Source organism: Triticum urartu, chromosome 3 (assembly GCF_003073215.2).
Source record: "Triticum urartu cultivar G1812 chromosome 3, Tu2.1, whole genome shotgun sequence".
NCBI classification, from domain to species: Eukaryota; Viridiplantae; Streptophyta; class Magnoliopsida; order Poales; family Poaceae; genus Triticum; species Triticum urartu.
Genome location: NC_053024.1, coordinates 745,549,462 through 745,573,711, shown reverse-complemented (window position 1 = coordinate 745,573,711; position 24,250 = coordinate 745,549,462). Strand labels below are relative to the sequence as shown.

Sequence of the window (24,250 nt, the reverse complement as noted above, 5' to 3'; positions counted from 1 at the left end):
ATTTTTGCCCTATGAGGATGATGAGAAAGGATGGGAGCATGCACGTTGGGTTAGATGAAAAATGATCACTACAAACACTTACATTATGTGAAGAACCTTCGATTTACAATATCGAAACCACACCCACCCACCCTGAGAACCCTTTTTTTTTGCGTTCGAGAACTTTCTCTATAGGATGAACCTTACATATCCGCACAAGGGGGGCCCTCCCTTTGTGGGTTTCACGCGCACCACATTTTTCGCACCACGAGGATGATAAAAATATTAGTTTAGATGAAAAATGATCACCGCAAAACGCTTACATTACATCAAGAACCTCCGTTTCATATTGTCGGCACCACGCCAACCCACCACGAGGAATCTTTCTTTGCGGAACCGGGCGACGTCACACGGAGGGAGGAGTTGGATTCTACATGAATAACCTTCAAAAACTACACTTCGAACTGAAATACAATTTGCAAAGAATCGGTGTTCCACATCCTTGGAACCGGGCGACGTGACACGGAGGGAGAAGGTGTGTTCGCCATGAAGAACCTTCAAAAACTATGACTCAAACTGAAATATGGTTTGCAAAGAACCGATGTTCCACATCCATGGAACCGGGCAACGTGACACGGAGGGAGGAGGTGTGTTCGCCATGAAGAACCTTCAAAAACTATGACTCAAACTGAAATATGGTTTGCAAAGAACCGATGTTCCACATCCATGGAACCAGGCGACGTGACACGGAGGGAGGAGGTGTGTTCGCCATGAAGAACCTTCAAAAACTACACTTCGAACTGAAATACGATTTGCAAAGAACCGGCGTTCCAGATCTACGAAACCAGGGGACGTGACACAGATGAAGGAGGTGTGTTTGCCGTGAAGAAACTTCAAAAATAGAATTCAAACTGGAATACGATTCACAAAGAACCGGTGTTCCACATCAACGGAACCGGGCGACGTCACACAGAGGAAGGAGTTGGGTTCTACACGAAGAACCTTCAAAAACTACACTTCGAATTGAAATACGATTTGCAAAGAACCGATGTTCCACATCCATGGAACCGGGCGATGTGACACGGAGGGAGGAGGTGTGTTCACCATGAAGAACCTTAAAGAACTACAACTCAAAGTGAAATATGATTTGCAAACAACCGGTGTTCCACATCCATGGAACCGGGGCGACGTGACATGGAGGGAAGAGGAGGGTTCGCCTCTCCCCCGTCAGCGCGGCAAGGACGCCGGCGCTGGCTACTCCCGGCCCGCGCTTGGCTCGGGTGGGATGCTCCGTCCGTGCCTCCCCCACGCCATCTCCTGCCCCCACCGACTGCTGCTCCCCCACGCGGGCAGCGGTGGGTGCTTGTGCCCGCCCCGCCGGCCCGGATGCGCACGCTGGAGTCGAAGGCGTGCGCCGCCCATCGCGAGAGGCAATGGGCAAGGAAGACGGATGCATCGGGGAGCTCTGTGGCCCGATGAGGACGAGCGGCTCCTCGCGTGGGTCTACCACCGGTCACTTACGACAGCGGAGATGGATGCTCGGCGGCTCCGCCAGAAGAACGCGAAGGCTCTCCGGCTAGTTATCGAGCGGTCCGAGCGCGAGACAAAGGACGACGTGAAGCGGAGGCAGCTCGGGTGGCGAAGCTCAAGCACCAGTAGGACCGGGTCGTGTGATGCCTCAAGGGCCTACAGCTGCGCCATCCTCCTCCGACTTGGACGATGCTCCACCATCCGCGGACGGCTACAGCTGCGCCGGTGATCGAAAGGGGAAGGGGACGGCCTGTAAGTGGTGAAGATCCGCTTTTCTTTAGTTCAATTTCAAGTTTTAGATGTAGTTTCAAGTTATCCGTCGTTTATGTGAATTTTGGTGGTCCTCTGAACATCCAATCGTGATCTTGTTGTGAAAGTATTGTGCTTGCCTATGTCCGTTTGCTGATTACGTAGTTTAATCGAAGTTGCATGGTTTAGTATGGATATAGAGGAATGGATATGAGATACACAAGCATGGACAATACTATTTAAGAGTGCCCGATCACTGTTGGCGAATTGTCCAGGCATGTCCGCGGACGTTTAGCGGGTCATATTTATCATATGTGAATGTAAATGCTCTAATGCGGCCAAGAATCTTTAAACTAAACTAATATAGTATGAGAGTTGATATAAAAATAATTTACCAACCATATATTCATCTAATCACCGAGAGGCCGTGACCCTATCCTGCATTGCTGTTCCGGGTTCGGCTCCTCTGCAGTATAGTATAGTTAATACTGCACGCGTGTTGTAGCTGCTAGGATCAGCCGTCTATTTTAATCCAGTGAAGCTTGGCCACTGTTTCTTCCTCTAGTGAAGCTTGGCCACCGTTTCCCCAAATCCACAAGACTGCTCCACCCGGCCGAGCCAGCTGCAAGGGATGGCCGGAGGGCTGCTGCGAGAGCTGACTGGAGACGGCGCAGCTTCACCGCCACACGTATCCCGCTGCTAGCAGCAGGGAGACGGCGAAGTACACAAGCAGCAGAGCAACGACGAGATCTACGAGCCTGACGACAACGGCAAGCTGGAGCCTCCTCCCAACGAGCTCGAGAAGGAATACGACGCCGGCGATGTCCCGGAGCAGCACGGCCGACCTGGACGAGGATGAGGGTAGCAACCAGACGAGGGGCATGCCTGGGCCGCCGTGCTATCTTACGGCTGCACGAGGCCTCTGACGGCAGGGTCGCGATAGCTGGACCTCGGCGCCCTCCTGCCTGGCCAAGCCCCAGTAGCAAAACCAAAGGTCAATTACTTCTTGTTACCTATAACTAATTTATTCCTTTCTTCATCATTAGTTCATACCGTACTGCTGCTATTTCTCGATGACACAGGCGTGAAAGCATAGCAAGAGAGAGCTGAGCATGTCATTGGAATATTTAAAAGTGATAAGTACTCAACAGATCATTGTTGCAATTAAATGAAACTAAACTGATTGTTCTGTCTTCGGAAACTAGGAGTCAATTGAAATTAAACCAATTGAAGTAGTGAGCACTCAACAGATTGGGTCTCATGTATGCTGATTCAGTTATGCCTTCTGCATAATCTGTCCATCTGGCAAGACAACATAACAGACATGCATCAACCTATCGTTATATCCCAGGATAGTTTTATAAGTTCCAAAGATCACCAGCTTCACTCTGCAAATTAAAGGGAGATATAACTAATTAATAAAAAGTCATATTGTTTACCAACGAATTTAAGGAATGTTAGACATGATAAGTGGAAATACCGTTAGTAGACGAGCATAGTACCCATATTCTTGCAAACCATTTGCATTTGTTCCAGTCATTTGCTCTATAGGTGCTTGATACTGTGCTACTGGAATGTCATTCTTTCCTCTCTATGCAAACATAAAAACAAAAATCAAAACAAATATTAGTTGACTTGTTACTATATCAGTCTATTAAATAAGTAGTGTAGTTAGATAGGTGCAAGAGATTTACAGAATGAGTTTGATTTTTCGGTACTGCTATAGTTGTCTCCTTCTTCTTTTTATTGGGGTGCTGGTTGTCAAGCCATGTTTTCTTTCTTCTTGAATTTTTCTTCGGAATTTCCTTTTTCTTTAGGGAAGCATCCTTTAAACAATCCTCTGGTTCTTTAGATATATCTTCAGTTCTGCATGTAGTAGTGCGAGTTTTCTCTTCAACTTGCTTCCTAAGAATCCTCAAAGCATCATCTACTAGTTTGATACACTCTTCTGATGTTACTGCTTGTGAAGCTATGCCAAGGAACTCGTGCATGAAAAACTTCAACTGTTGTCTATCTTCTGATCTAGGATCTTCCAAAACAATGTTTCCATGGCTGTTTTCAATAGTGCCGCTTCGCGCTTCTCGAGTCCATTGCTTCAAAATATAGTGGCCTGGAAGATACTTAATATTCATGACATCAAGGGCTTTCAAAGCATGACTACACAATATACCAACTCTTTCAAATTGCCCACAATTGCAGAAAACTTTTTGCTCTTCATAATCAACTAGTACTTTGCACTCTTCTTTATATGGGAATTCTGGGTCAAGACTTGCAATTGCAACAGTATATGCATTGTGTTCTTCCGATGGCTTGATGTATGCTGAGATGGATCTTTCATACTCATTCTGAAAATCTTCAAATATGCATGGTGTGTAAACTTTGCTAGCTTGTATTACCATAGGAGTCCTCATTCTGACTCTAGGTAATTTTTTCCTAGACTCGTATTCCTCATTTACCTCGTTATCTCTTTTTCCTTGCACAACCCTCTCTACGTGCTTGAAAAACCGAAGGATGTCAAGAGCATATTTTAGATGGTCTTTCAAGTCACTGTTCAAGCTCTCACTTAATTGTGTGCTTCTCATGCCTATAGTGTAAGCATTCCTCATGTAACATCTTGCCCATTTCTCTTTTACTTTGTAGATACTGTCCAACCAAGTTTGTGTTTCCACATTGCTTCTTATGGCATTGAAAGCTTCTTCAAAGGCTTCCTCTTCCTCATACTTGTACATGCAAGCACTGAAATCAGCAAGTACATTTGGTCCTTCCTCGTCTTTTTTCTTATGAGGTAAGTGTCTGATGGCATTTTGCATTATGTAAAAAGTGCACAAGCCATGCCATGCTTCGATAAATACTGCCCGAATTGCATTACCCATTGCTACATCTTGATCAGTAAAGATTGTTCTAGGTTGCTTTTTGTTATGCACTGATAGGAACGTGTTGAACAGCCATTTGAATGATTCAAATGTCTCATCATATAAAAGTGCAGCACCAAAAATGACCATTTCTCTAAAATGGTTGAAGCCAACAAACACACCGAAGGGTCTCTACTCTTTGTTTGTCCCAAATGTTGTATCGAAGGTAACAACATCACCGAAATGAGCATAGTCAATGATCATCCTTGCATCAGCCCAAAAGATATTTGCTATATTTTCATCACAATCTAGTCACATGTCATATTCAAATGCAGGATTCTCATTCTTTTTATCTCTAAAATACTTGAGCATACTTCCAGCTTCACCATACATCAAGTCCCTTTGACGCCTGGTTCGCAAGTGGTTCTTGCGATCACGACATGTGTAGCCAAGGTTCAGTGGACCACCAACTTGTCGATTTGCTAACTCATGGGCTTTTTTAGGTACAATTCCTGAATCATCCGCTGTTTCAATTTCAAATGCTTGCAAGGCCGAAATTTTCCTCTGTGATGGCATCAAGTGGCTTGCCCCAGGTAATTGCAACACATGGTTGTGTTCAACAACTAACTCATGCACCTCATAATTTCCTGCTTCTCGGTCTATAGTGATTCCCATTCGAACATTGCAGCCGGTCCTTGTTTCTGCACGAGGACGCTTTGTATTATTATCCCTTTTGTCTTTTCTTCTGTAGCCCTCACTGGAACAAACATATCTTGCTGAAGTGATTACTCCATCAAGTTTGCTCTTGTTTTCATAATTTATCCTTACATCAAAACCAATATGACCTCCATAACATGTCCAAAAGTTCCAAGCCTCTTTTGTGGAATTAAATTTCATACCAATCTGAGGCATCCAACTAGGAATCACATTTGTCCTATAAAAATTACACATAACTTATTTGTTTGTATGCTTACACTACAATCATAAGGTGATATGACATGAGAATTTAACAAAATTGTCGGTACCTGTTAGCATCCTCATTAGAGGTAGTCATATTCTCCATTGGACCTTCTCTTCTCCTTTTTGTGTAATCTGTGATATCATAGCAAACTCAGTCCAAAAATTCCCTTGCTGTCTTGAGAACATTAATACAGTCATAGTAAATATTTGGAGACATTCATGCATTTTATCTTGAGCTAGTCCAAAACAATAGAGATCACCTCTATTAAAATTATTTCTTTTCACTCTAACATACTCTAAAAGATACAGAAAATAAGTTTTGCATCTTGTCCTTATCATCCTCTATTAAGAAAATAGTAGCATCACAAACTCAATCTACGAGTTGTGTGCCTTGAGAACATGAATACAATCAGAGTGTATGTCACATACCTTCTGATTTATTGTCTTCTTTTTTGTTGCTAGTAGAAGGAAGACAAAAGGGAGATAATCTGCATCGCCTACAGATCAGCTTGCCTTGGTTTCACTCTGAACATGGGGGACGATCAGAAGAGAGATAAGGCAAAAGGGAGTTGATCTCGCCACCTAAAGACCACAGATGAACGTACCTCCGCCGTGTTCTTTTACAAGGACGAACAAGAGGAACGGGGAAGATGAGCAGGACGAAGGCAAATAGATCGCTGTTTGTTGCCAACGCGATTATTAGGGTGGTGTTTTGTTTGGCGCCAATGTGAGTCTTTGTGGTTCTGTTTGGCGCCAATCTTGCAACCGAACGAGATTTTCTACCACATAATTAGGTGTTTGTTTCCATTTATTAACAGAATCGAGTGGAGGTAATGAGAGCCGTGAGATTTAAATGAATGGCTGATGTGGGTTGGTACAGTACCCGTGCAGTAATAACGTGACTGCAGAGGAGCCGAACGCTGCTGTTCCTCCCCCAGAAAAATTATCCTTCCTTCCTCCCCCTGTCCAGCCGGCGTGACCCCCATCCCTTCTACAAACTGCCCCGGCCTCGGCCACGAGGTCATCTCCTCCCTCTCGTCCATCAGATCCAGCCGCCCTGGGCACGACCACGAGCTCGTCGTCCTAGATCTGCTCAAGGTCGATAAGTCCGCACCGTCGCCGGATCTGGTCCTCCTCGACCTCCGCCGAGCACAGCAGGTCCACGAGGTCGTCGTAGTGGGATCCCCACCACCGCTGCGTCCTCTCCTTCATCGGCCACCACTCAGGTGGCTGCTTCGGCCCTATTTGCGGTGTAACCGGTGTTCGTCGAGGTTCGTGCCGCTACGCATGCGTCGGCCGCCGAGCTCACCTCGAGCAACTCCGCTGCCCACTACCACTAGGACGGTCACGACCTCCCTTCCCCATCATCCTATGGTGGTTGCCGAGCTTTCCCTCTAAACTGCAGCTTTGGTTTCTTTTTGTTTATCTCTTTGGCGACCGCTTCTATCGTTTCCGTGATCCAGTTGCTTCTGGATGTATGGATTTTTTTATTAGACTCATGTGTGCGTGGGCAAAACCTTATGAATTAATTATCCTCATCTAATCAGCACTCGACTTTGTAGAGCTAGCTTTCTTGATAATAATACAATGCGGCCCGCCTCACCCTCTTCATCTTCTGTTGCTCCTACGCTTCCTTATGTTCTGATCTGGAATTTTTTGGTCATTTTAGAAGATTGTTGAAGTACAGTGCATCTTGGCTTGCCCAGCTAGCGTGATGTTTTTCAGTACACAATACTAATAACAGATACTTTTGCAATACTACCATCGATTTTTGTGCAGTTTCCACATGTGTGTCTCTGCGCGCGCAGAAATTTTATTTATTCCTTGTTGAACTTGTTGAAGCAACCAATGGAGCAGTGTTTTCTCTTCTCTTCAGATCTCCAATCTGGATCTCGACCTTTTCTTGCCTGAACTCAGCATTTTTTGGGTGTCATTAAGCCTTGATGAGGTTTTGGACGATTATACATGTGTGAATCTTATTTTCCTCATAACCATTAAATTTTCACTCATACTCTAGAAACCATCATGCCCTGTGGAATGTGGTATGATTCCAGATGCTATTGGTGCCTACAGAACTGCTTTGGACTTCTTTACGTAAAAAAAGAGAAGCGCTTTGGACTGCAGGGAGTACTTAAAAAAAGAGAACCGCTCTGGATAGCGTAGTAAACTGCTAGAGTGTGACACGTTGGAAAACGTATTCGTGGTCGAACACGCGGCTTTTCCTCGCGAAAACAAATTCATGGTGCCGCAATTCCATTACCGGTGTGAACGGTGCAGCACCGTCCTACCTTTTGCTAGACGAAAAATGACAGGACACGTTGCAGTCCAATTCCTAGTTCCATAAGGTGCCGAACCTTTTGACCAGATAGAAATGGCAGTTCTTACAATGAGCGTCCTTCATGCCGGACCAAGAACTTTCAGTAAATTGCCACCGTCTGTCAAATTTGTAAGATACCCGAAGTAGTTCATGTCGCGGTCTGCATTTTCAGAAACGCAAAGCTGCTCCTACTCTGACTGCACATGCCATAGCCACAGAGTAGGTTGCCATCTTCGGGCCTGCCACCACAGAAAGGTCTAGCCGACCATTCCTAATATGCCGTGGCGAAATTCAGTAATCTAGAAAATCGAAACCTTATCCACCTAAAAGTGCGGATCCTAAAGCCAACCAACGGTTCCGATAACAACCACTAGAGCTAGTGTGGGTAGCAAATCCATTCCCTATATATATGCACCCCCCTTTAGTCGCTATTGGAGCCACCAACCAGGACTAAAGGTGGTGTGCTGCCAGGCGAGGGGCGTGGTGGATGTTTAGTCCCACCTCGCTAGTTGAGAGGAGCCAGCACCTGTTTATAAGCCCCGGCGCAGCCACTGCATCAAAATCCTCTCTAAAGCAGGCCTTCTGTGCCTACCTTACCTGCGCTGCCCTTTTGGGCCTACTGGGCCTTGTGAGCCTGCATCCTGGACCAACTACAACTTGGTTTCTAGTCGTATGCAGGCTGTTGTGGCCTAGTAGGCGGGCTTTTTTTTCATTTATTTATTTTTCATTTTTTGTTTTCTCCTTTATTTTTTTTGTTTCTGAGTTTTTTTTGATTTATTTAGGATTTTTTAGTGAACCTTCTTTCTTTAGGTCTCAAAAATTATATAATTTCTGTTAGTGCCAGTAGTTTTCAAATTTGGATAGTTTAAATTTCAATTATTTGAAATTTTTGTGAATCACTAGTTTGTGAATAACTTTACTTTAAAAATAGATTTTCAGTGATTCTTTTTATGTTATTTAATATTAGTGTGTTTTATCACTATATTCAATTTGGTAATTCTTATGTTATTTAAAAAAAATGAAATGCCTTTGTAACAGATGAGTTTTCGTCCGAAACCCTGATACTTCGAAAGTGCATCCAGTGTTTGCCGTAACCCACTCAACTTTTTAGCACATGCTAAGTGGGTAAAATGATGATACCAATGCCAACTGTCAACCTTTTCAGAGTTCATTTGTAGTGCTTTTCCATTTTAGGGTCGTTTAGCTCAAAAAATTACTAAATGGATGAAAAATAGCAAATGAAGTCAGAAAGGGTTAAAAATTGATCATGTGGCTTTCAATGGTGCATACTGAATGCAAAAAAATACTGGAGTTGAAATAAGTTTGAAAAATGAAATGCCTTTGCAACAGATTAGTTTTTGTCCAAAACCCTGATACTTCGAAAGAGATTGTCCATTTTGTACACGAAGTGCATCCAGTTTTTGCCGCAACCCTCTCAACTTTTTAGAACATGCTATGTGGATGAAATGATGATATCATGCCAACCGTCAACCTTTTCAAATTTCATTTGTAGTGCTTTTCAATTTCAGGGTCGTTTAGCTAAAAAAATCAGTAAATGCATGAAAAATAGCAAATGAAGTCAGAAATGGTTGAAAATTGATGACATGGCTTTGAATGGTGCATAACGAACACACAAAAAGTCTGGAGTTGAACGATGCATAATATTTGTTTGTACATAGTATTTCTTCGCATTTCAAATGCCAAAACACACAAGTACCCTAACTATTACAAAGATTCCCTCCGGTTTGTCCGAAGTGGGACTTTCTAGATGTATCAGTCCGGAAACTCACTAGAGAAGAAAGTGATGACAGTGAATCCGGTCACATCCCAGAGTGGGATCTTTGGGTGTAAAACTTTTTCTTCGCGTGTCTCCCTTTGCGCTGTAAACCATGGACAATCTTCATCATTTAACTGGATGCTTGGGTCAATATTCACTGTGAAGGGAGCAGTTTCATGGAACTTATCATAATCTTCTGATATGTTTGTCTTGTCCTCCACTCCCATGATGTTTCTTTTCCCTGAAAGAACTATGTGGCGCTTTGGCTCATCATATGATGTATTCGCTTCCTTATCTTTTCTTTTTCTCAGCCTGGTAGACATGTCCTTCACATAGAAAACCCGCACCACATCATTGGCTAGGACTAATGGTTCATCTGCGTACACAAGAGTTTTGAGATCCACTGTTGTCATTCCGTACTGCGGGTCTTTCGTTACCCCGTCTCCTGTCAGATTGACCCATTTGCACCGAAACAAAGGGACCTTCAAATCACGTCCATAGTCAAGTTCCCATATCTCCTCTATGTAACCATAATATGTGTCCTTTGGCCTATTGGTGTTTGCTGCATTAAAGCGGACACCACTGTTTTGGTTGGTGCTCTTTTTATCTTGGGCGATCATGTAAAATGTATTTCCATTTATCTCGTACCCTTTGAAAGTCAATATATTCGAAGATGCCAATACCCGAATGGAAGTGGGATAAGCTTGGCATGGATTTTATCACCGGACTGCCCAGGACCAAAACAGGATATGATTCTATATGGGTAGTAGTTGACCGCTTGACCAAAGTGGCTCACTTTATCCCAGTGAAAACCACATATACAAGTGCGAAGTTGGCCAAGATATACATGACCAGGATCCTATGTCTGCATGGAGTTCCGAGGACCATCGTATCAGATAGAGGAACGCAGTTCACTTCAAAATTTTGGCATCAGTTGCACCAGACCTTGGGCACCAGACTGGAGTTCAGTACATCTTTTCATCCGCAGACAGATGGACATACTGAGAGAATCAATCAGATTCTGGAGGACACGTTGAGAGCTTGTGCACTAGACTACGGATCTAGTTGGGATGACAACCTGCCCTACGCAGAGTTCTCATACAACAACAGCTATAAGGCCAGTTTGAAAATGGTACCGTTCGAAGCCTTGTATGGGAGAAGATGCCGAACACCATTGATGTGGGATGAAGTTGGAGACTGCCAGTTGTTTGGACCGGATTTGATTAAGGAATCTGAAGAGAAGGTTAAACTGATTCGAGATAGACTGAAGGTAGCTCAGTCAAGGCAGAAGAGTTATGCAGATTCAAAATGCAAGGAGGTAGTTTATGAAATCGGAGACAGAGCGTATTTGCGAGTTTCACCTTTGCGAGGTGTTAAACATTTTGGAGTTAAGGGAAAGTTAGACCCGAGATTTGTGGGACCATACCGTATTTGGGAACGCAAGGGAGAGGTTGCCTACAAGTTGGAGTTACCCGCAGGACTGTCAGGAGTTCATGATGTGTTTCCCGTTTCCCAGTTGAAGAAGTGTCATGCTGAGATGGCCGATATGCCGCTGAGAGCTACAGTACCCCTGGAGGCAATTCAGTTGGACAGTGATTTGACCTATGAAGAGAAACTAGTCAAAATTCTTGAGTTTGCCAGCCGAGTTACTCGTAGTAAAGTTATCAAGTTTTGCAAAGTTTAGTGAAGCCACCTGGGAACAAGAGGATGATCTTCGCAAAGACCACCCACACCTATTTTCTAACCAACCCGAATCTCGAGGGCGAAATTCATCTTAAGGGGGGGGGTAGGTTTGTAACATCCCAAATTTTCAATTTGGAATGTTATACACAGGTCATTCATGCATATCATATTTTGTTGCATTTCGTTTCGCGATCCTCGAAATTCTAAGCAGCTCAAGGACCCTCGGAGAGAGTTGGGGATTTCACCGTTTTCATATTTGACTTTGATCAAATATCGAAACGAGGATCATTGGTTTTATTATTTTTCTCTCTGAAAATATTTAATATTAAAATATATGAGAAGGAGAAAATATGACTTCTCCAAAATAAACGAAATATTGGAGGAAAAATATTAAAATCAACTTTTTGATTTTATTGGTATTCTATTTTGAATTATAAAAAATGTGCATTTTTCAAAATTGCATTTTAGGCCAAGAAAATGTTCACCCTGTTCTAAATATTTTATTAAGACGGTGAAAATTGGTTTTGGTATTTTTAGATTTTTATTTATTTTTCTAGGATTTTATTTCGGTGGAATATGTTTTTTAAAAGAACTCCTGTCGGACCGCACAGGGCCGAGGCCCAGCCGCGCGCCTCCCCGCACCGGCTCGGGAGAGGACTCCCGAGCAGCGCCGCTGCCGCCAGGACGTGTCCGTCTTGGACCCGCCGCCACCACCCCCTCCCGCAAAGCCACCGCCGCCCTCCCCTCCTTATAAGCCACCACCCCCGGCCCCACTTCACCACGCCATCCCGCCACCGCAGCCCGTAGCAGCAGCAGCGCAGCCGCTGCCGCCGAGCCGCCTAGCGCCGCCGCCTCGCCGCCCCGCGCGCCGCCCCCTCGCCGCCGCAGCACCTGCGCCATCCCGCCGTCGCCCGCGCCGCCGCCCCGCTCGCCGGAAGCCGCCGGAGTTCGCAAATCTCGCCGTTCGGGTTTTTTCGGTTTAGGTAAAAACTGTTAGTTTTAAAAAAAACCCTAGTTACCTTTTTTAGATCGGTTCGTTGGTTTTCTCGGTTTAGTTTATTTAGCGGACGTTCGTACGTACGTTCGTTTTAAAGAACGGTTTTCGCCCGTTAGTCACAGACAACGAACGTTCGTTCGTTAGCCTGTTCGTCCGTTTTCTTTTTCTCGGGTTTTCCATGATTATTTTCGATCGCGATTTCTGATCCGATTTTTGATTTAGTCTATTTTTTCGCTCGTTTATCGGAATCAGGCGATTCAAGCGCCTAGTTCTTCATCTCAAAACCCTCTTTCTGTTTAACCAACTTGAACAAGATTTTGGTACGGTAAAATTTGACTCTAGTTCAGATTAGTAATCAGATCTTGTTTCTTTCGCAGTTTGAGTTTCGTTGCTCCGTTTGTTTTGATTCTTTTTGCAAACCGGAGTTCGTAAGTTGAACTTTTTGGTTAGTTCTTCTTATTCGAGTTTTACCCGTGCATCTTTGATTGATTGCTTATGTATGCTATTGTTTGTTTGCGATAGAATTCCCGGAGTGCGAAGCGTGCTACTACGAATCCCTAGGTTTTGCGGATCGTCAGCAAGGCAAGTAACACATTGATCATACTCTTTTCATACCCAGTTTTTATGCATTAGTTCCAATCCTCAAACACTGCATGATTAGGATGTGATTTAACTTGTGGGTTTGGGAAGTAGTTGATGAGGTAGAACCTATTGCCCTGTTTTATTATCAAACCCTTGGGAGTTACTTCTACGTTATGCTTATATTGCTATGCTATGCTCGTAGACATGGATTGGGTTCGAGTGTATCCATGATAGATGTGAGATTATTAATTAATGGTTCAACTTAAGGTGGCAACTTTAATACACATCTGGGTGGATTTCTTGTTTGGGCACCTGGAGAATCCAGTGTTGTCCTAGGATATCCCGGAGTACCCGTGTGATTTTCCTATGGTCCGCCACCCAGGCTCAAAGGGATCTTAAGATTTTTCATGCTAGAAACTTCCGTGTGCAGCCACAAGCCATTATGGGCTCTGGCATAGTTTGAGTAAGTTGTGTGACCTCTTTCAGTGGTGGGCTAGCAGATGTAGAGGGAAAGTAGGTGTAACTATCCACCCAGAGTAAAGAGTTAATGCTTCTGAAAGACTGTGTCTCGGTCATCCGTTTCTAAAACACCATGTAGTGCGAGAAATTCAACGGAGGAGATCGAGTCTTGTGGGTAAAAGTGCGCACACCTCTGCAGAGTGTACAATCTAATCATGGTTAGCCGTGTCCCCGGTTATGGACATCTTGAGTATCTAGTATTTGGATTATCCTATTGTATCTCATCACTCTTAATATAATTTGACTGGGTTTAATGAATTACCTTAATTGGGATTGAGTTGGAGGAACCTTCTCAGTGATGTTTCAACTACCATGATAGTTAAAATAAAACTTATTCCTTTATTGTAGGGAAAAATTGGCTTTTCGCAAAAACATTATAACCATAGAGCCTACACCAGCCATATATGCATATAGTGTTAGCATTATTCTATTCATTGCTATACTGTGTTACGTTGCCAACATATTCCATGTGCTGACCCGTTTTCGGGCTGCAACATATCATGTTGCAGACTTTTCAGACGAGGAGTAAGGTTCGCTAGGTCGTTGCCGTGCAGCTCAGCTATGCCGTTGGAGTTGATGGATTCACTTTATCTTCCAAGCCTTCCGTTGTTATCGTATTAGATGGCCTTAAGCCATATTTATTGTAGTAAGTTCTCTTTTGGAGACATTTGATGTAATAAGTGTGTGATTGCTACTCTGTTATAAATCCTTGGAGTACTGTGTGTGTCAGCATTACCGATCCAGGGATGACACTAAAGCACAGAGAGTTGACCGTTTGAGGTCGCTACAATATATAGCTGGGCGAGGGAGGGGAGGCCGTGGACGCTTGGCCGTGACTCGGGTGCCGCCGCTCGAGCTCGGCCAAAGCTCTGGCGAGGCTCAGCGGGCTTAGGAGGGCACGGGATCACAACGAGAGGGGTGCGGACGAGCTACAGCGATGCATAGTGCAAGAGGGACTGAGGGCGCAGAGGAGAAGCGGCCACGCCGCCATTAAGGCTCGGTCGGCCACAGTGCGTTCATTGGTGCACGGCGACGAGAGCTGACGGAGGGGCTGACGGAGGGGGAGAAGACTCCAAGGGGATGGCGATGACGTGGTGAAGCTGTTGGACATGCTCACGAGCGTGAAGGCAACGAGAGGAGGAGGGGCCCGAGCAAGAAGCCATCCTGGATGCGGCCACGGCATGCCAGAGAGGTAGTGACCGCGTGAGCTGGCGAGGAGAAAGTGCCAAAGGCTTGCAAACGTTGTCTAGTGCGTAGTTTATCCAGGGTAGGCTACAACTAATGTGGTAGCTCGGTACAAACTGCTCAGGTTAAAAGCTGACTAACCTCTGAAGTTTACTGCAGTAAACTTAGTCGTGTACTGCTGATCAACAGGGAAGTGATTGGAGGCAATGGAGTAGTCTGGTAGGTTTAGGGTAAGAAGGACTTTCACCCTGGTAACTTGGAGAGGATTAGTATCAAGATTTAATGTAGTTGCTTAACAACCACATAAACTGGTCCAGAAACTAGATTAGGATGATGCACTCATATGGTGATGCCACTTGATCTCAAATTTGGCAAGGCCTAATGATTTGGCCATACTAAGATGTTGTAAAAATTTCATACCAATTGGACAAGTCAAAGTGGTACTTGCTTCACAAACATATCCTCTGGACAAAAACTTGAAAATATTCTAGAGGAGTATTGGCATAATGAATTGGTCCAAATTTTTGTGGAGAGAAGTTTTATGGTCATGAGAATGCTCTGGAAAATTTTCAGGCAAAATGAAGGAATATAAAATATACTTGCTTCACAATCTAAAAGTGTTGCCAGAACCAAAGATTTGGTCTTGTGCTCACATATATCAAGGGATGGAGCTTAAATTTGTAGGAGTGTGCTAATATGAGCACATTAAGGAATGTGCCAAATTTCTACTCATTTGGATAACCCTAGCTAGTACGTCCTTCACAATGCCTTCTGTCTGGCAGAAAGTTTGAAAAATCACTGAGGAAGTTTGGCTAGGAAACTAAATTTGAATTTCGGCACAGGTCAGTTATTTGGATAGGAAAAGATGTCCAAAAAGTTTGGGGTCAAATGGGAAAAGATAAATAGCACTTGCTTCACAATGTGCCATTTAGGACAAAATAGGAAATGAATTTATTGAGCATGATGACAAATATGGCTAATGAATTTTTTTCCATATTTGAGGAAGATATGACCCAAACAATTATAAGAATTATTTGGGGATTTTTGGATGAGTAGAAATATAGGTTGCTTCACAACCTAGGGCAGATGGGGTTATTCCTTTAATAGAAAAAAGGAATTTTCCCTAGAGAAAGAAATTAGGGTTTGGTCATGGAGTGAAGTGACATGATCTTGGCAAGGTTTTGAGAATCATGAATCACTTGGGGGACGAAATGAGGATGATTTCCAGGTGACGAGGCCACAAAACCACTCAAAAAACAAAAACAGAGCAAAAACCAATTAAATCAAAAGAAAAAGAAAAGGGCCAAAATCCAGGCTGTTACAACAGTGTAATGGTGTGTCCGAACGTCGTAGTCGTACTTTATTAGATATGGTGCAATCTATGATGTCTCTTACCGATTTACCACTATTGTTTTGGGGTTATGCATTAGAGACAACTGCATTCACGTTAAATAGGGCACCATCTAAATCCGTTGAGACGACCCCATATGAGTAGTGGTTTGGCAAGAAACCTCAGTTGTCGTTTCTTAAAGTTTGGGGTTGCGATGCTTATGTGAAAAAGCTTCAACCTGATAAGCTCGAACCCAAAACGGAGAAATGCGTCTTCATAGGATACCCAAAGGAGACTGTTGGGTACACCTTCTATCAAAGATCCGAAGGCAAGATTTTCGTTGCTAAGAATGGATCCTTTCTAGAGAAGTTTCTCTTGAAAGAAGTGAGTGGGAGGAAAGTAGAACTTGATGAGGTAATTGTACTTGCTCTCTAATTGGAAAGTAGTTCATCATGGAAATCAGTTCCATGGATTCCTACACCAATTATTGAGGAAGCTAATGATGATGATCATGAAACTTCAGATCAAGTTACTACCAAACCTTGTAGGTCAACCAGAGTACGATCTGCACCAGAGTGGTACGGTAATCCTGTTCTGGAAGTCATGTTACTAGACCATGACGAACCTACAAACTATGAGGAAGCGATGATGAGCCCAGATTCCGCGAAATGGCTTGAGGCCATGAAATCTGAGATGGGATCCATGTATGAGAACAAAATGTGGACTTTGGTTGACTTGCCCGATGATCGGCAAGCCATAGAGAATAAATGGATCTTCAAGAGGAAGACGGACGGTGATGGTAGTGTTACTATCTATAAAGATCGACTTGTTGCGAAAGGTTTTCGACAAGTTCAAGGAGTTGACTACGATGAGACCTTCTCACCCGTAGCGATGCTTAAGTATGTCTAAATCATGTTAGTAATTGCCGCATTTTATGATTATGAAATTTGGCAAATGGATGTCAAAACTTCATTCCTTAATGGATATCTTAAAAAAGAGTTGTATATGATGCAACCAGAAGGTTTTGTCAATCCTAATGGTGCTAACAAAATCTGCAAGCTCCAGCAATCCATCTATGGACTGGTGCAAGCATCTTGGAGTAGGAATATACACTTTGATAAGTTGATCAAAGCATATAGTTTTATACAGACTTGTGGTGAAGCCTGTATTTACAAGAAAGTGAGTGGGAGCACTACAGCCTTTCTAATAAGCCGGATCATAAACGTGTCTGGTTCGGTCTCTATACTTCCTATCTTACAATGCAAGTTACATAATAAGGTCGGTTTATATATACAGGCTTTAACTCGCCTTTGGGCCTTGGGCCTTCATAAAGCGCCATCATTCTTACATCTTCATGGGCTTCTAATCTTCATAAAGTTAATCCAGCTGCTCCTGGCCGGTTTACGTCCAGTAATAATATCCCCAACATTAGGCCCGAGATTGGTTTGAATTTGTTCATGTCAATCTTCAACACTTAGAAAAATTCTTGCTCTGGCATCTTTGTATAAATCTGGTAAATTGCCGTGACGTCATCCTTTAAATCCGCAACCAATCGTTATGATCTCATCTACCCGTTGAAGCCGAAGATGCTCTTCATTAATGATCGTTTCAACCCTCGAGGCATCATCCTTAATAATTATCCATTTCCAGCTCCTCGATTTTCGCACTTGTCGCTTTATCGCTTCGCCTTATAAATAGGACCATGGGTCCTTCTCCTTTTTCCCCTTCGTCTCCTTCACTTCGTCTTCCTCCTCGCGACACCTCTGCCCCTGAGCGCCGCTGCCGTCACGGAGCTTCACCTCTGCTTCGACAAAGGCCGCTGCATCAACCTGATCTTTACCAGAGACACGTGGTGATCCTCCGCTGCTTCCTCCTGCACCAGTAAGTTTCTCCTCTCCTCACCCCAGATCCGCCATTAGGGTTCGGTGTTCTTCATAACCTGAAACTGTTCCTCCTTTAGTAACACCAATGGCCAGTTAGATCTGATCGTTTTCAGTGCCCTTTGTAGTTTAAACTCCCTTCTTCTTGTTAAGGCACCTGCTTGATATCAAACTCATCTGAACTTACTGAACCTTTTGAGCACTTGAAATTAGAACATAATATATTTTGATTATCCAACGCACGGCAGATCTGAAATTTCCATGCCAAACTGTGAACTCTGTTTTACCTTACTTAGCCCTTTTCATCTTAGATCTGTATCCTCTTTACCATGTAGGCGGGTTAACCTTGTAAAAACAATCTATCTCATACCATTAGTCCCCTGGTAAACCGGCAAACCCCCTTTACATTCATTGTAACAGTCCAGTTTAACAACACATGTATACCCTTGATATGACCTTGTCAGTTATTATTGTATCAGTCTTCGGTTTACGCAATTTCACATATCTGTATATCTTTATCCCATTGCATCTTGCATATCATCATGAATGATTTGTAAACCGGCATTTCTTTTCCAGCTTTTCGTTTCACAATGGCCAAACTGTTTGCCGCTTGCAACTGGGCTCCTTCCCGGATCACCGAAGAACAGTTGAACGGAATGGTCAGTATCGGCACCTTGCCCAAGAAAACGGAAATTCAATGGCAAGTTCCAGGAATAGAGAATCCTCCTACCCCGAGGCAGGGTGAGGTAGTGGTCTTTGTCGACCACATAGGCCGTGGTTTCAAACCGCCTCGGTCGAAGTTTTTCCGGGATGTTCTTGCTAGTTTCCAACTCCATCCTCAAGATATCGAACCCAACTCGGTGTCCAATCAATGCAACTTACAAGTCTTCTGTGAAGTGTACTTACAAGAAGAACCAACTGGTGAGCTGTTCCGGGACTTTTTTCATCTGAACTTGGTGGTGTCTCTATTCAAAAGCGGAAGGAAGTTGAATTCCCTCATGCCAAACTGCACAGTAACCCTAAGGAATGGAACCAGACTTGGTTCTACTACATAGATACCTCTCCTGAAGATGAGAACCCTCTTCCAGGCTACCGTGATCACCGGCTTTCCAACACTCATCCAATGCCGCAACATTTAAGTTCTGCAGAACGGGCCAAATATGCCCCTCAACTCGCCAAGCTCTGGGCCTTTATGGTCAACGGTTTATCAGGCGTTGATTTTGTGCGTTGCTGGATATCTTGGAGCGTCTTGCCACTAAGCCGCCGCCCCGGTTTAATGTGTGAGTATACCAGTGAGGTTGAAGACCCCCAACTCCACATCAACATTCAGATAACCGATGAAGAGGTCACTGAAGGTGCTAAGAAAATTTTGAATGAACCGGAATCAGTCTGTCGCCAAACCGGATTGAACCCCTTCTACACTCAAAATAAACCGCCTGCTGTAAGCACTATGCTTCCTTTTATCTTTGGTATCTTTTAAATTGTTCAAATTGTAAACTTTCCTCTGTTTTTTATGAATAGGGTGATGATCCCTTCTGGAAGCGGAAATCCGCAGATAAAGCGGCAAAGCCATCCCGTCCCAAAACCAAAGCCGTCAAGCATACCTCAAAGCGGAAAACGGCTGACGGGATCAACATGGAACTTGATGAAGATGTAGATGATCCGGAAGTTGAGGTAGAACTTGATTCATATGGCTCCCTTTTCATGCACCTCATTAACAATGATCTTTATCAGGAGGACGTAGAAGGCAGCCAGGCTAATGATGTAGAGGTAATTACCCTTTCCTTCGGTTCAGACTCTATGCCAACACAAAAAACACGTCAAGCAGTCCGGTAAGTAAGCTTTTCTCATCCTCTTGCTTACTTGGATCCAACATTTATTTTGAAGACGCAACAGCATGAAGCTCGCCGGACGACCCGACACAGTGGCCAAGAGGTCACTTTAGCCGGTTTACCTGATACCCCGGTTCGGAAGCGCCGATCTGAGGTCTCCCCCCACTTCTGACAATTCTTATCCCCATGTAGGTTATTTCAGACAACCTCTTAATCCATCCGATTCAAATTATCAGGTGACACCTCCCTCATCTTCTAGCTAATCAACAGCAACCCAACTCCCTCCTCTTAAAACTATAGCTGGGTAAGCATTCAAACCCTATCTTCAAATGCATTGCAAATCTTGAATAAGATGCTAAACCTTTTTTAATTTTGTTTGCAGAGCCAAAGCCATACCCAACAAGAAAGCTCGGGTCAACAATCCGTCAGAAGACCAGGCGGTTTTTGAAGAAGAGCAAATAGGAGAACAGGACCAAACTCATGAACTGGAGGGTCCTCATCCTGAAGCTACCTTTGATGAACCGCCCCTTCAAGACCAGAATATTGATGAACAACCAAAAGCTGATCCTGCTATGCCTGACATTGAACCAACAGCTCCAAACCGGGCTAGTCCGGTGAGAGGTACTGATACTCCATCATCACCCGCAAAAACTACTGAAGGCCAAGGAGATGATGTTATCATTACTGGCATGGGCCACAGCTCTCCTGGCCATCCTGTAATCTTGGCCCAACATAGTGCCAAAGAAGAGCGTGTTGCCAGGGAAAAGGGTAAATGGAGCACTGACTTATCAAGCTATGCTCATCTCAGTGCTGAAGAACTTCACTCCGGTTTCTTAAACCGTCTGCACTCAAACCGTGACTATGAAGCCGGTTTGGTGAACCTGATGAAGGAACTCTATGAGGTATTTTCATCTCCCTTTATTTCTTGATTCCGAAGTTGAAACACTAGCCCAGGTAGTCCCCAAGGGCCGTTTTATGATGTTAATCTTAAATCGGGACTTTGTAATACTTTAATCCTCTCCCGCTGACCCTCAAAATGTAAGGTCCTTAGTGAAAACAAAACTGATACTTTACCAATGCAATTATGTAGCTTTCCTCAGTGTAGCCCCCAAGGGTCGGTTTAGCTTTGCGAGGTAATCCGGGTCTTGAAATCCATGCGTCCGTTTTGAACAGATGTACATTAGCCCCCAAGTGTCAAGGATAATGCTTGCATTGTTCTGGAGACTTATAAAAGATGTATTGATAACAGAGCAAATAGGCATTAGCCCCCAAGTACGAAGTGCATAACTTGTTATACACTTAGTACTTAGAAAAAACATATCCTGTTGTTGACATATCTTCGCTGTTACAGACCGAGCTAAGCAATAGAGACGCCCGAACTGCTGATTTGCAAGAGAACGTGAAGTCCCAACAAGCAGAGGCTGTGAAAGCCAAGGAGGAGTTGACCAAAGCCCCGACAGCTATGGAAAAGCTAAAGGAGTCTTTTAACAAAGAACGTGCTGACTGGGAAACCGAGAAGGCCGGTTTAACCAAAAGAGCTGAGGATGCCGAAGCAGCCCTGAAGCCAGTTGTAGATGAACTGACTGGTTTGAAGCAGCAAATCAACGCTATGACGTCCGCTGTATTTGGTAAGTATCTCCTTATGTTGTTTGTCCAATTCATGAGACCTTATTGTTTACCAGTCTGGCTAATATTAAACCATGACAGGCACTCGCATTACTCATCTGGGTGCTGATATGCGGATGAAGCTTAAAGAGGCGTATACCTTAATAGAACAGCTTTACTCTGGATCCCAGCATGCTATATGCACTACAGCCTACAATAAACCGGCGCCATCACTGATAAAAGAAACTCTTGAGAAGCTGGCCATGTTACCAACCCGGATTACCGAACTGAAGAAGGCAGCCGCAAGAGCAGGAGCGCTGACCGCACTAATCCGGGCCAAAGCATGGATTCCAGATCTTGAAGCGGATGATATCATTAAAGGATATCCAGGTGTGAAGGAGGACGGTTCAAACTTCGACAATGATGATCTCCGAAGGCTGACAAAAGAAATGCGGCCAATAGCCAACAAACTGGCAGAAGACACAGACTTATCTCATTTCTAGCCGGCTTATGACACTGAAGGGAAGAGACAGCCTGCCGAGATCCATGAAGTCGAAGAACTTGTGCCTCCAATCCGTAAGCATACTTACGTTCCTGACATTAACCCCTCCAGCCTTATCCATGAATAAGTCGTGTTTCAAGCTTTAATCGGAATCGATTGGTCAACAGTTGATTTCCAGCGTCTGGGGAGGGATGAAGAAGAAGTGATTGCACCAAATGACCCTCAACCGTCAAACCGTCCAGACGAAGCATCTTAAACCGGCAGCCGGTTTACCAGCTATTGTGTGCCAATGCTTAAAAACAATTATTCAATTGGAGCTGTTTTGAAGCTTCTTGTAATAGGATAGAAAAAACTCCTTCATTTGTCATGCCATCGAGCATGTTTTGTGGTGCTTTGATATTGTGAAAACTTGCTCCACTTTTTGGGATCTATTTATGCATAGCCCATGATGATTTGTGTTCCTGGATACAAGAACTTGAAAGTGTCCAAGTGGTTTACCACTGGACGGGTCATGATGCCCAAAAATATACAATACTTGGATGGATAATCAAAGTTTGTATAAAAAATAATATCTGCAACATACCTCGTTGGCTGACCAACTACTTGTATGGTAAAGGTGTAAACACCAACCCGGAGCATTGATCACTCCATCCTTAATTTGCCGGATTATGATAATAAACCGTATCGGGATATAATAAACACCGGGTTTTCCTTATAACACTGGCGACTTGTTAGTCAAAACCAGACCAGGTTAATGAATGCCGGATTATAACTGATCATGTACTGACAACTTGTAGTTGAAAGCCAAGCCGGGTCAAGGACGCCGGTTTATCAGAAGATATTATGAACCTCAACAAAGGCGAAAAACTTGGCAAATAGAACTCAAAAAGAACATGCGAGGCTTTTTACGAGCTGCCAGGCTCCAAATCGAGGCTTTTCATGGGCTGCCAGGTCACTGAGTTAAACCATTTTACAAAGCCTTTTTAGATGGACCTCAATCTTTAACCAATCACCGATTTAACTGTGACAAGTTCAGGGTCCATGGGATTGACTTGTCAAACGTTCGATGGGTCATACCAGGTGTACCTGGATGGAGTGACTTACTTAAAGAGGCAGGATAACCCGGGGTTTTAGGTGAATACACCTGGCTTCCAAGCCTGGCTTGATAGCCTATTACAAGGGTTCAAAAATCATTGTTCTTTGAGAAGCAAAGAGCCCCTAGGTAATATGTGAGCTGTGCTTGGTGGTTACCTATGTTTGAGTTGTGCGTAATGCAACAGACTCTCTTTGGCTCCACATAATTTCCTTTTGGCTTAACGCCTATCAAGAGGTATAGCTATGGTGTGACAACAACCAAGTCCCCTAGTGACATCCTTTTGTGGTGTTTAAACCGATCAAGAGGTGTAGCTATGGTGTGACAACAACCAAGCCCCCTAGTGATATCCCTTTGTGGTGTTTAAACCGATCAAGAGGTGTAGCTATGGTTCGGATACAACCAAGCCCCCTAGTGATTTTCTTTATATCCGTGTGGCCGTATAAGCCGGTTTAACAAAACTCCGTTGTATCAACAGAAGCGCCTTGTAAGCTCACACATGATTGAAAAAGAACAGAGACCCCGCTTTATTATATAATATATACATTGTCATAAATATGTACATAAGAAGAGCCTATGGCTCAAGTATAGTAAGGCTGAAGAAGAGCTATATTCCACGGCCGCTTGGTCTCCTCCTCCGATTTACGTGAGTCTTTTTGCTCTCGAACATCAATGAGGTAATATGACCCGTTGTGCAGATTCTTGCTGACCACAAAGGGTCCTTCCCAAGGTGGGGATAACTTGTGCATATCAGTCTGATCCTGGATGAGCCGGAGCACCAAATCACCCTCTTGAAAGGTTCTGGTCTTAACCTGGCGGCTGTGATAACGTCGGAGATCTTGTTGATAAATCGCCGAACATGCTGCTGCAAGATCGCGCACCTCATCTAACAAGTCCAGTGAGTCCTGACGTGTTGTCTCATTATCAGCTTCAATATAAGCTGCCACACGGGGCGAGTCGTGACGTATGTCACTAGGAAGAACTGCCTCCGCTCCATAAACCATGAAGAAAGGCGTGTAACTCGTAGATCTATTGGGTGTTGTGTTGATGCTCCATAACACAGAAGGTAACTCGTCAACCCAACAACCCGGTGTCCGTTTTAAAGGAACCATAAGCCGGGGTTTAATACCTCTCAAAATTTCTTGATTTGCCCTCTCCGCTTGACCATTAGACTGGGGGTGAGCCGCCGATGCTATATCAAGCCGGATGTGCTCACGTTGGCAAAATTCCTCCATCTCTCCTTTTGACAGATTAGTACCATTATCAGTTATAATACTGTGTGGAAAGCCAAACCAGAATATCACCTTTTTCATGAATTGAACCGCCGTGGCCGCATCACACTTACTGACTGGCTCTGCTTCCAACCATTTGGTGAATT

The 24,250-nt window shown here is 44.0% G+C and overlaps 1 protein-coding gene across 5 annotated transcripts; it reads left to right on the top strand.

Annotated features, from left to right (window-relative positions):
- The first annotated feature begins 2,279 nt into the window (after positions 1 to 2,279).
- LOC125546421 lies at positions 2,280 to 6,428 on the top strand. Of its 5 annotated transcripts, none has more exons than XR_007300638.1 (4): positions 2,281 to 2,752; positions 4,399 to 4,543; positions 5,114 to 5,203; positions 6,033 to 6,428. XR_007300638.1 is itself a non-coding variant. In XM_048710678.1 (3 exons), exons 1-3 carry the CDS (start codon positions 2,614 to 2,616, stop codon positions 5,094 to 5,096), a joined length of 390 nt encoding a protein of 129 aa, XP_048566635.1. In that variant the 5' UTR covers positions 2,280 to 2,613; the 3' UTR covers positions 5,097 to 5,103. The 5 variants fall into 5 exon arrangements, 1 of the variants encoding a protein (XP_048566635.1); XR_007300637.1 differs by having other exon boundaries at positions 2,282 to 2,752; positions 6,036 to 6,428; XM_048710678.1 differs by lacking the exons at positions 5,114 to 5,203; positions 6,033 to 6,428 and adding an exon at positions 4,991 to 5,103 and having other exon boundaries at positions 2,280 to 2,752.
- Positions 6,429 to 24,250: the final 17,822 nt, after the last annotated feature.

Coding starts and splice junctions, on each gene's coding strand:
- LOC125546421 (XM_048710678.1), top strand. CDS start 2,614: ATGAGGGTAGCAACCAGACGAGGGGCATGCCTGGGCCGCCGTGCTATC. Junction 2,753..4,398: donor CCCCAGTAGCAAAACCAAAG/GTCAATTACTTC, acceptor TTTACTTTGTAG/ATACTGTCCAACCAAGTTTG. Junction 4,544..4,990: donor CTCGTCTTTTTTCTTATGAG/GTAAGTGTCTGA, acceptor GCATACTTCCAG/CTTCACCATACATCAAGTCC.